This window comes from Cynocephalus volans, chromosome 17, assembly GCF_027409185.1.
Source record: "Cynocephalus volans isolate mCynVol1 chromosome 17, mCynVol1.pri, whole genome shotgun sequence".
NCBI classification, from domain to species: domain Eukaryota; kingdom Metazoa; phylum Chordata; class Mammalia; order Dermoptera; family Cynocephalidae; genus Cynocephalus; species Cynocephalus volans.
In genome coordinates this window covers 24,514,970-24,528,248 of record NC_084476.1, presented here as the reverse complement: position 1 = coordinate 24,528,248, position 13,279 = coordinate 24,514,970, and the positions used below count along the sequence as shown (strand labels likewise).

General features: G+C 34.9%; 1 protein-coding gene across 5 annotated transcripts in view; it reads right to left on the bottom strand.

Moving 5' to 3' along the window:
- PTBP3 (polypyrimidine tract binding protein 3) overlaps positions 1-13,279 on the bottom strand; it is a 99,834-nt gene that overhangs the window by 64,167 nt on the left and 22,388 nt on the right. For 4 of the 5 annotated variants that reach the window (XM_063081561.1, XM_063081564.1, XM_063081562.1 and 1 more), the window contains one exon: positions 2,821-2,893. In XM_063081561.1, the coding sequence (XP_062937631.1) occupies positions 2,821-2,893 (73 nt within the window). Of the gene's footprint in view, positions 1-2,820; positions 2,895-13,279 lie in introns of those variants that run through there. The other variant, XM_063081565.1, reaches the window with a different exon arrangement.

The window sequence follows — 13,279 nt, the reverse complement described above, 5'->3', positions numbered from 1 at the left end:
TCCGTTCAGGTAATTTGATTGGGAAATGTGAATGTTTGGATTCTGAATTTTCTCCTTCTGTTATAGGAATCCCTAAGGCAATAAATTAACCCACATGAGAACATTAGAACATGTTAGGGGCTAGTGATACAGTAGAACGCCTACTAGCAGAGCAAAACACAAAACTACCCTGGAGACTCACAAAAGAAAAAACAATTCAGCTGAAGATCATCTCACAACTAAAAACTAATAATCATACAAAGATAAACAATAGACCACAAGCAAATATTAGCAAATACAAAAAACAGGAATATTAGCACGCCTGGGAACTCCATATAATTGTCAAATCTGAAGCAATAAAAAGTTTGTTTTAAATGATTAAAGAATTAGGAAAATAAGAATAAAAACCATAAGAAAAAAAAAATGGTACTGTTAATTAAAAAAAGAAAAAAATAACACGTAGGTAGACTTTAAAAATTAATCAAATAAAACGTAGAGAAATGAAAAATAGAAGCCCTGAAATCAAATACTCAACAGAAGAATTAAACACCAAATTAGACAAAGCTGAACAGACAATGAGTGAATCAGAAATCCATTTTAAGGAAATTATCCAAAATACAAAACATTAAGTAGAAACAGATGACAAAATATGAAAGAGAGGTTAAGGCAAATGCAGGACAAAATAAGGTAGTCTAACTGTAGTTCCAGAGAAGGCAATTTTGTGAAGAACTGGGTAACTCCTAAGCAGGATAAATGAAAACACGAGCAACAGTCCTCAACCCTGGCTGCACCTTAGATGGAGTATCACCTAAGAAGCTTTAAAAACAAACAGTGCCTAGCCCTATACCCCTAGAAATTCTGGAGTTGGTGTGAAGTAGGTCAAATCATCTGTACCTTTTTCAAAGCTTCCCAAGTTATTTTAATGAGCATCCAGAGTTGAGAACCAGTGATCCATACCTACACATAACTGATTAGACCACAGAACAAAAACAGAGAGAAAAATGTTAAGGTAAAAGTCTGAGAGGTTACTATTTACAGAGCTGTGCTGAAACGGCTACTAAAGAGGATGTGTTTCAAGACACACATTGAACCTAGCATGGAATGGGATATAAGAAGAAATTCAAACATGAACGCAAAACACAACATAACTGCTGCTGCCAGCTAAGCTCACATCTCATATGTCAAACTTTTTCTTAAGTAATCACCCTGAATGTTAGTCTTTCTGGTCATCTATCTCAGTAGTTCATAAACATGACCAAACAAACAAAATGACCTGAGGTTTTAAAATAAGTACAAATATGTGGGCCTTACCCTAGATGTACTATAACTCTGGGAATAAGAGCAGAAATTTTTTTAAAAGCCCACCAGATCAAGAAGGTAATCAGGCTTAGGAGCTTCAGATTCCAACCTTTCCTTCCCCCCACTGCCACAATAGTTATCAAAGTGAGTTTCCTCAAATGGCAGCATCAGCATTTATGGAAACTTGTAGAAATGCAGATTCTCAGGACCCATCCCAGACCTACTGAATTAGAATTTCTGGGAGTGGACTTAGCAACTGTGCTTTATTTTAACAAGCTCTCCACTTGATTCTGATGTGAGATCAAGTTTGAGAAGTCTGCTGTGCTTTAGTCTCATGTCCATATTATTCTGTTCACACTGTCACATAAACAAATCACTGGCTGTTGTCCTGTCTACAGAATCTTTCCACTTAGTCCTTTAAGAAAGATGGTTGACCAATTCCCACACATTCTTAATCTCTTCACTGAATTTTCTTTTCGTCTTTTTGCCTTAACTGACTCTGGTCCACTTCTCTTATAGAGTCCTCCCATAGAGGGTGTTCACTCTCCCAAACACCAGGTAAGCTCATGGTCTGGAAAGGGAGGTCTACTCATCCCCTAACTTCCTGTAACTCCAAACACATTTGGATAAAAATCCCACCTTCTCTGAAACTCTCCATTCCCATGGTTTCACTTGTCAACTGTGTATGATATTAGACTACCAAATTTCTTTCATGATGTTGAGACCAGGAACCACTGTCTATCTGACATTTCCACCTGGATATTCCACAGGAACCTCAAACTCAATCTGTACAAATCTTAACCTGCTGTGTTGGCCAACTCTGTTCTTCTTATACTCTCTAACAGAAATAAATAGTATCACCATTCATCTATGCAATTACCCAAGTCCAAAACCTAAAAATCACTGATGGACTCCTTTATTGAAACATTCAGCTAATTACCAATTACTGTAAGTTTTACCTTCTGTAAATTCTCCAACTCTCTCCATCACAACTGCCATTTGTAATCCCTCCTTACTAGGATTACAGCAATAGCCTCTTAACTACTTACTCTCCCTCCAATACTGCACTCCTCCAATTCATTTTAAAGCCCCCAAATTTCAAGAGCATTCATTTTTAAGTCATGTGGTACCTTATGATATGTGAATTATACTTCAATTAAAAAAAATCATATGGTCATATAATTTTAATATTTCCATTCCAAATCTATCATCACTCATCACAAGTTTGAAATCTAGCTCTTTTATTCAATAGTTCTGGGTCACCAACTTATTGACAGTATTTTTATCACAAAGAACATCAATCAAAAAAGGAATCATCAAGTTAGATCCAAATGAAGACTTACAACTTAAGAAAGCTGTAACTAGTCATTCCATCCATGTAGACAGTACAGTACTTTACTGCAACAAATTTTAGTTTTTGTTATAAACAGTGGCAATTCAACATATATTTATAAGATGAGCAAAATAAGAACATTGTAGAAAGAAAAACTGAAATCCATTGGAAAAAAACATTTTGAAAAAATTAAAACTCACTATACATACCTGTAAGAGTAGAATTGTTCATGGTAAAAGGTCCGTTAATGATGCCAGAAGGAAGAAGCTCATCAGGTCCCCGCTGAAAAGCAAAACCAATGTTCAGTTAATAAAACAAGTTTTAGAGAATGGTCCATATATTTACTACTAAAAATATTAAAAGCTAATAATATTACTTCATCTTAGAATGAAGTCATTTAAGGGGAAGTCCTTGAGAATCACAAAATCTACAGACTGAAGGTGAGTTGCAGTGTAAGGAAAATTATCGCACATCCACATGACTGTTAGTTATTAAAAAAAAAAAACTGCCATCAGAGATACCAACAATAATTTTGCAACCCTTTCTAATCAAACTCAGTCCTCCAAGATGTTACGTTTTAAATATAAAACTGTATTTAGGGGAGTTGTAGCATTATGACATTGTTTTTGTCGTATATATTTACATACAAATAATTTGAATAGTCCTCCCTAATAATCCTAACTTTTCAATACCTATATGTTTATTTTTTATTTTTTATTTTTATTTATTTATTTTTTAAAAGATGACCGGTAAGGGGATCTTAACCCTTGGCTTAGTGTTGTCAGCACCACGCTCAGCCACTGAGCTAACCGGCCATCCCTATATAGGGATCCAAACCCACAGCCTTGGTGTTATCAGCATCGCACTCTCCCGAGTGATCCACGGGTCGGCCCCTATGTGTTTAAATAGAACACAAAGACACAATTTATTTCTATATTTGCCAATTTCTTTATAATCAGTAATTTTTCATTCATTAATCCTCAAAATGATGTTTAATATCTACTGTTTCTTAAACAACTACTGTTTTCAGATAATAGTTTTGAGCTAATTCCAAATCTGAACTGTCAATGCTAAAAGATAAGTCAGACAAGCCTTTTCATTGTAATTTATAAGATCTACAACCAAGATTTAAAAGTTTACATTTAGAAGGACAATGAATACCACATACAAAGTTAAAACTAACCTATTTTAAATAGTACTATTTGTTTAGCTTGGTGAATTTTTAAGAATGAGTATTTTGGTCTACTGGATAATAAAACAATCTCCAAACAATCCTACAAATATTAGAATAGCAACAGTGTTCATGTAAAGACTCATAGTATCTTTTAATTCTACTCTTCCAAAAGCTTTTTGAAGAACCCTCATATTTAATGTTTAGTTTTAAACATTAAATATGCAGTCAAATGCTCTACCACTGAGCTATACACCCCCCCCTCCACTTGTACCACTTTCATAAAGAACAACTTCAGCCTTTGCTGAAGAAAGATAAACTACCACTGTGCTTGCATAATAGAAATACAATTAAACAATTCTTGTTTAAAATGGAAATGTATCCATATATTCTACTTTAAAGGGGGGGGTATTGAAAACTCAGGATTCTTAGGGAGGGCTACATATACTATTGTTTAAAACTGCAAAGAAGGTAAATTTTTACAGTTTTAAATACAGTAAAACTCTAACTGTGCCAACATGGTTTTCACATGAGGGATTTCGTGTTATAAGATAAATATATCTTCTACATATATGTGAGTTTAACATTAATATGTCTCTATGTAAATCAAGTTAATTTGATCTTAGAAACCACTTGGAGGTCACTTTAGCTCTTTCTAGACTTGCAGGAGTATGTTAAAAAGTCAACTAAAACTTAATTCTAGGTGGATTGTAGGTTGAAATGTAAAAGGCAAAACACTAAAGACTCTAGAAGGAAAGTAAAGGAGTATATTCATAATCTTGAGGGTTAGGAAAGATTTTTTAAAATAAGAAACAAAAAGCACAACTATAAAAATATTGATAAACTAGACAACATTAAAACTAAAAATTTTATTTGATAAAAGACACCATTAGGAGAGTAAAAAGACAAGTCATAGAATGACAGAAAATATCTGTGATACATATAGTCAACAAAGGGTTTATATCTAGAACTTACAAAGAAAAAGGAAAAAACAAAACAAAAAGTACTAGGAATCAATAAGAAAAAGTCAAGAAAACAGAAAACAACCAAAGACCTAAATAGGCATCTCACAAATAAAGTGGTAGACTGTATTACTGTTCCAAAGTATTGGCACCCTCTCCTTTTCCTAAGAAAAGATTAGGCATCCCCATTCATGGCCATGAGACTTGCAATGCCTCCTGTGGGAGGATAACTCTCTGCCCCACTAACATTTGAGCACAGTCTTATAATATGCCTATGGAATTTAAATTTAAATTTAAATGAACATGACCTACACTTAATATAAGCAGAAGCTTCAGAGATATCAATCAGTTCTGCTAATTTTTTTCTCTCTCCATCTGGGCCAAGAAGATCACATCCCAAATAGAAGCCTGATTCCCAGAATAAGAACAAGTATAGCTCCATAACAACCACCAACATTATAAGTAAAGAAGAATTAATTGTTTTGCTAAGCCATATATAAACGACTGATAAGTATCCAATAAACATAGGATAAGATGCTTAACCTCACTGGTCATCAGGCAAATGTAAGTTAAAACCCAATGAAATAGTCACACATGGCTTAATGATGTGGAGACAAGAAATGCATTGTTAGCAGATTATGAAATGGAACAGCAATGAATTTTCTCAATCCACACCGGCCACTAGTTGCATGAATGTGGGGTCTCTAATTATGCTACTAAGTCTTTCTGTGCCTTAATTTCCCATCTGTTATATAAGAATTAGAATACCAGCACCTCTACCAAGTTACGAAAATTAAAGGTAGGGACTGTGCCTGGCATTCAGCAAGCACTCAGTGAGTGTTAAGTATGAAGGTTAATTCTAGATGTCAACCATGGTTATATGAAGGAATGCTGAAAAACCTGGTAAAGCATTCTTTTCAGGTGTGTCCATGAGGGTGTTTCCAGCAGAGACTAGTATGAGAGTCTGAGTGGCCTGGGTGGGAAAGACCCACCCTCAGTGTGGGTGGGATCCATCCAATCCACTGGGGGTCCAGAGAGAACAAGACCGAGGAAAGAGGTGAAGCTCTCTCTCTCTCGATCCGCTGGAGCTGCGATACACTCTTCTTTCCTGTCCGTAAACATCAGAGCTCGAGACTCTTCAGCTTTTGGGTTCCAGAACTTACACCAAGGACACCATCAGCTTCCTTGGTTCTGAGGCCCTTGGACTTGGACTGAGCCACGCTACTGGCATCCAGTTTACAGATGGCCTATCATGGGACTTTTCTTCATAGCCACGTGAGCTAATTCCCCTAATAAATCCCTCTCATATAATTATAACATATCCTGTTGACTCTGTCTCTCTGTTGAACCCTGACTAATACAGTTAGCTAATTGTTATTAACTATTATTTTACTATGGGGATGGGCGAGAATCATTTAAAAATGCAAGAATTCTAAAGCAGACAACAACCTTTTACTTGGGGTTAGATCTAATGTGTCAAATGCTTGGCTTTCTATCTTAAAAATATGAGTTACCTTTGGCAGGGTCACCCAGTGGGTAAGCTAGGCACTCTTCCTCAACATATTTTGCAGTAGGTTTGTTTACGAATAGGAAATGTGTTGCACCATGATATTACCATGGCTACAATGTATTAGGCGGTACAAATTTTTCAACTCCATTATAATCTTATGTGACCACTGTCAGGTATGCAGCTCCTCACTGACAGAAACATTGTTATATGGTGCATGACTATACATCATATTAAAAGACTGACAATATCAAGTGTTCATAAGAATGTGTAGCAACAAAAACTCTTACATGGGAGTTAAGTCAGTACAATTTAGAGGGAGTGTAAATTGGTACAACTTGGAAAAGTTTCACCCAGTCTTCTAAACTTGAATATTACACAAGGGATCTTCAAAAAGTTCACAGAAAAATTGCATTATTTTTTAATTCCATTTTTCCATGAACTTTTTGGAGTATCCTCATATACGAATATCCTAGGATCCCTAAATATTCCACTTCAATGCACACAACCAAGAGATTGCCTGCTTATGTACACCTGGACATATGAGAATGTTCTCAGCAGCATTATCTGTACTAGCCAAACTGGAAATAACCAAATGTCATCACCTACAGAATGGATGAATAAATCTTTTAAATGCTTGCAATGATTTAACACCAATGAGACTGAACTACTGTTTCACACAATAACATAGATGAATCTCATGAATGTAAGAAGTCACTCACAAAAGACTATATTAATTGCATTTAATAGGGTTCCAAAATAAAAGTCAAATCTAAGCTACATGAGGTATCTTCAAAAAGTTCATTGAAAGACTGTATTATCTTTTAACTCCATTTTCCATGAACATTCTGAGGTACTATATGCAAAAGAAGAAAGTTCGAACCCATTCCTCATACCATATACAAAAATAAACTCTACATGGATATATACTTAAATGTAAAACTATGAAACTCTTAGAAGAAAACAAAGGAGTAAATCTATAGACTTTGGGTTAAGAAATAGGTTCCTCACAACAAAAGCACAAGTGATAAAAGAAAAAATAGATAAATAAATAAATTGGATTACATGATAAAAACTTCCATACTTCAAAGGACACCATCAAGAAAATGAAAAGACAACCCAAGAGAATAGAAGAACATTTTTGTAAATCATATATCTGACAAAGGACTGGTATCCAAAAATTCTAAAATACTCTTACAACTCAACAATAAAAAGAAACCCAACTTAAAAGCATGCAAAAGATCTGAATAGACATTTCTCCAAAGAAGATATACAAATGGTCGATAAACACATGAAACGTTGTTCAACATCATTAGTCATTAAGTAAATGCAAACCAAAATGACTTCACATAAAAATTAAGACCACAATATCACCATATACCTACTAGAAATCTAGAATAAATAGAGATGATATCAAATGCAGACAAGGATGTGGAAGAAGCTGGATTTCTCATACATTACTGGTAGGAATGTAAAACGGTACAGCCACTCTGGAAATTAGTTTGGTGCTTTCATAAAAAACTAAACATACTCTCAGCAATCTCAAAAGATAACATGCTCCAAAGAAAACACACACACACACACACACACACACTCTATGATTTCACTCATATTCTCAAAATGATAAAATTATGGAGATGGAAAACAGATGAGTGTTTGCTGGGGGCAGAAGAGATGGTTGAGGGGAGCAGGTGGGTATGATTATAAAAGGGTACCATAAGAAAGGTCTTTGTGATGGATTAGTTTTGTATCTTGATTGTGATGTCAGTTATACAAATCTACACAAGCAATAAAAGGAAATAGAAAGCATACTTCAAAAAGTTCACAGAAAAATGGGATAGTCTGCTCCACCATCTTCACAATGCTATATACTCTGCCATCACTGTTGCCAGTACCAAGAACTTCCTCAGATGTATTCCCTGGATTTTGGACTTCCTAACCTCCAATGCTGTAGGCAATAAATTTTATTTCTGTATTTAAAAAAGAAAAAAAGGAAAATGGGATAAAAAAACAATAATAAATCTCTTTCCATGAACTTTTTGAAGACCCCCCCCTGCAAGCATTGTACCAATGCCAAATTCCTTGTTCTGACAGTGTACTATAATTCTGTAAGGCGTAATCATTGGGAGAAACTTTTTGAAGAATACATAGCACCTTTCAGTAGTATCTGTCCAACTTGCTGTGAATCTGTAGTTGTTTCAAAAGGAAAAAGGAAAAAAACACTATGACAAGAGATACTTCATTCTAAGCCAGAGGATTCCTACCTGCTAGAGAATATTCTTGCCACCTGTGCTCAACCCTCCCACAGCTCATTGTCATGGCTCATCCCCCACATTATGCTTCTGTACAACAGTGGTCCAAAAGGCAAATGCAAAGAAAAGCAACATTCAAAAAAGAACACATGCGTTCCTTATGGGAATCTAAGTAAAAAAAGGATGGAATGATGGAAACACTACAAAAGACAGACAAGATACACCAGAAAAATTACACAATTTTAAACTGTGAGCAAATGGCTTTTCATAAAATGAAAAATATTTAAGAAAATATAAGTGTTTCCTAAATAAAAATACAAAGGGATACAACAGTTCAAGGGAGGCACAAATAAGAAATCTACCAAAGGAGTTAAAAGAGAGACTGATAAGAAAAAAGAATAAAGCAATACCTTGAAAGTCAAACATTTCAAAGAGAAGGATTAGGAAATTAAAAGTGCAATCACCTTTCCACCATCCAAGGAATGAACTTTCTACAATTTTGAGATTAAAGAATCAGAAAGAAGCAATGTTCAGGAAAGCACTTTCTTGGAGGCACCTGAGATTACCTGAAAGGCATCTGGAGAAGGCATTAAACTGTTAACATAGGCCCCAGCTAAGAATCCAAAGAGCCTCTTTAATGCACACATGCTATTCCAGGTTCAATTTGGGGAGAGGACTGAGTTACGTTTTTGTTTTTGTTTGTTTTTTCTATTGCTATCTCACTCAATAAACTCTGTTACCTAGTCTTCTACCAAATAAATCTCCAATCAACACTTAACCTGATATTATTCCCCACTGCTTACTGGATCAAACCTAAATGTATTGTGATGGTGATTAAAAGCTCTTTCTAATCTGGACTTCTTCCTCACAGTAACACAGCTCTGTCATGTAATTTTCCCAAAATTCATATTTATCTGATTCTTTTTATGCTGTTGTCCTGCCTCAAACACTATCCCTTCACTATATATCCAGTCCTATCTAATGATCACAGACTAAATGGTACCACATCCTTGAAAAGTTTTCTATCCCAAAAAGTGAAACGGTTCAACTTGACTTTGAGTGTCTTTCAAGATTAAAATGTATATGACTTTAGGATTTCAGTATAGGTTGAATAATATATTCTTCCTACATGTATAACTATCAATACCAAAATTTTGTCAAATATATACACAAAGTTAGTTCTCAGCTATTTTGAGGTCTATTATTGTGCCTCATACCAGATTATATTCCTCCATAGCCTACAGCATAGTGTTAAGAACAACATAATTGTTCTCTCCCATGGCTATGCATTACAATCACATATCCAGTTTAAAAATAAATACTGCATACCAGGTCCCACCCCAGAGACTCTTAACCAGTAGGTCTAGGCTGCAGCCTGAGCACCTGTATATTTCCAAAGTCCACATGATCATCATGTACAGCCAATTGAGAACTACTATAAATAGATGCTATAGTGAACACAAAAACAGAAATGTAAAGCAGTTAAAAAATACACTCTTTTAAAGTAGAGCAGGTCTGGGTTTGAATTCAGGCTCCACAAACTTAATTTACCTTTCTATGATATAGCAAATTATTTAACCGCTCTAAGCCGAAGTTTGCTCATTTGCAAAATGTGGTTCACAATGATACTCTTCAGGGTTGTTCTGAAGATTTTTCTTTTCTTTTCTTTTCTTTTGGCAGCTGGCCAGTACAGGAATCCAAATTCTTGAGCTTAGTGTTAACAATACCATGCTCTCACCAAGTGAGCTAAGTGGCCAGCTGAAGATTAATATTTCTAATACATAGGTCTCATTAAACACTGGCAAATAAATACTTCTAAGTAACTACTCAGTCCTTTTCAAAGCTGTGTGTACGAATAGTTATATGCATTCAATGTAATGAATATTGGACATCAATTGCCTAAAGGTGAAAGATATACTTTCAAGAAAGGAAACTTCCTGAAGTTTTAAAAGTAAATGCTGCCTTACCCTCCTAAAAAAATTTGCTTCTCTCAGATAAATTGATGACTTGATTTTGATAAAATGTGCTTAAAAACTACACACAATAATTTTCACATTTTACGTAACAAACTCTTAAAATACATATCCATTTGTAATAGAGTCCATACTCTCTTTCTATAGAATAGTATAGGAGATTTATTAAAGTACCAATTATGATTAACCTTTGAGAAAAAGAAAGAATAAAGCATGTATCTGCTCTTGCATTAGGATTTTTCCTGTAGAAAACATTGTGATGAGATTTGTTTAGAGGAAAAAAAGACAAATTTTTCACTATAACCATTCCTTATATAAGCATCTTTTCATACATATCCAATTATCTCAGATTAAATCTGTATATCATTCTCCAAGAACAGAGAAATATGACACAATCAAAGGAAACAAAAAAGCACCAGCAATGGGCCCAGAAGAACAGTGGACTTATGAAATGCCTGATGGGGAATTAAGAATAACCCTCTTAAGGATGTTCAGGAAGTCACAAGAACATACAGATAGAAAATTAAATGATATCTGGAAAACAAATCAGGAGCAGAATGAGAAACATGACAAAGGAATAGAACAAATTAAAACAAAAACAAATACAAACTCTAGAAATAAAGAAATACATTTTCTGAACTGAAAAACTCAATAAAATCTCCAACAGCAGGCTTAACAAAACAGAGAAAAGAATAAGTGGGCTCAAAAACATAATATATGAAATTATCCAATTAGAGGAACAAAAAGAAATAAGAAAAAATGAAACAAAAATGCAGCAATTATGCAATTTCCTCAAGCAAAATAACTTCCACATATCTGAAGGAGAGAAAAAAGGAAGAGACCTAGAAAGTATATTCAAAAATATGTCAGAAAATTTCCAAAGCATGCACAAAAATGACAACATTCAGGTACAGGAAGCTCAGAGGTCACCAATCAAATTCATTCCAAAGAGAAACACCCCAAGGCACATCATAATCAAATTATCAAAAACCAAAGACCAAGAAAGGATACTCAAAGCAGCAAGAGAAAAGAAACATATAACATTCAATGGAGCCCCAATACATCTCTCAGTGGATTTATCAGTGGAAGCCCTACAGCCAAAAGAGAAAGGGATGATATATTCAAAGTGATGATGGAAAAGACTATCAGCCAAGAATTCTGTATCCAGCAAAACTAACCTTCTAATATGAAAGAGAAACAAAATCTTTCCCAAACAAAAGCTAAGGGAATTCATCAACACTAGACCTTCTTTACAAGAAATGCAATAGGAAGTCTTTAATCTGCAAGAAGATGCTACAGTATATCAAGAAAACATCTGAAGGTACATAACTCAGTAGTAAAGTAAGAACACAGAGAACCTCATAATACTCCAATATTGTAAGGGTGATGAATAAACCACTTATATCCTCAGTATGAGGGCTAAAGGACAAACCTAACAAAACAATAACAAATACAACAACTATATAAGAGACAGTTAATATTTTTAAAATGTAACTTGAAGCAACAAAACATCAAAAAGTGGGAGGAAATTATGCCAAAGCATACTGTTGGCTTTTTTTTTCCCTCTCTCTCTTTTTTCTTAGATAACAAAGTTAAGCTGTTATTAGTCTAAAATATGTGAGGAACTCAACAGCCAAAAATAAATAAAAATAAAAAAACGCAAATAACCCAATTAAAAAATGGGCAAAGGACATTTCTCAAAAGAAGACACAAATGGCCAACAAGCACAGGAGAAAATGCTCATGATCATTAATCATCAGGGAAAAGCAAATTAAAACCACAATGAGATATCACCTCACTCCAGCAAGAATGGCTATTATTGACAAGATAGAAAACAACAGATGCTGGCATGCATGCGAAGAATAAGAACTCTTCTACACTGTTGGTGGGAATTTAAAGTGGCATAGCCATTGTAGAAAACAGTGGGGAGGTTCCTCAGATAATTAAAAATAGATCTACTTTATGACCTGGCTATCCTACTACTGGGTATATACTCAAAAGGAACTAAAATCAATATACTGTAGAGACATGTGCACTCCCACACGTTCATTGCAACACTATTCACAACAGCCAAAAGATGGAATCAATGAATGAATGGGAAAACAACAACAACAAAATGTGGTATCTATACACAACGGAATACTATTCAGCTATAAAAATTAATGATATTCTATCATTTGCAGCAGCAAGGATGGAATTGGAAACCACCATGTTAAGTGAAGTAAGTCAGGTACAGACACAGAAAGATAAATGCCACCTGATCTCACTCATTTGTGGAATCTTTAAAAAAAAAATTCTCATAGAAGTAGAGAGTAGAATAATGGTTATTAGAGGTCAGGAGGGGAGAGGGATGGTGGCAAAGAGAAGAGGTGGTACAAAACTATGCTATCTACCCTAAGTGAGTCATCATGCAGTATATGCATATACTGAAACAACACATTGTACCCCACAAATATGTATAAGTAAATGTTTAAAAAAAACTTTTAGGGCCAGCCCGTGGCTCACTTGGGAGAGTGTGATGTTGTTAAGACCAAGGCCACGGGTTCTGATACATATATAGGGACAGCCGGTTAGCTCACTTGGGAGAGCGTGGTGCTAACACCAAACCAAGGGTTAAGATTCCCTTACTGGTCATTTTTTTTTTTTCTTTAATTTTTTTAAAAGTCTGTTTTATCTAAGTATAGCTACACATGCTTATTTTGGGTTTCCACTTACATGGAGTATCTTTTTTTTTTTGTCGTTTTTTTTTTTTCGTGACCAGCACTCAGCCAGTGAGTGCACCGGTCATTCCTATACAGGATCC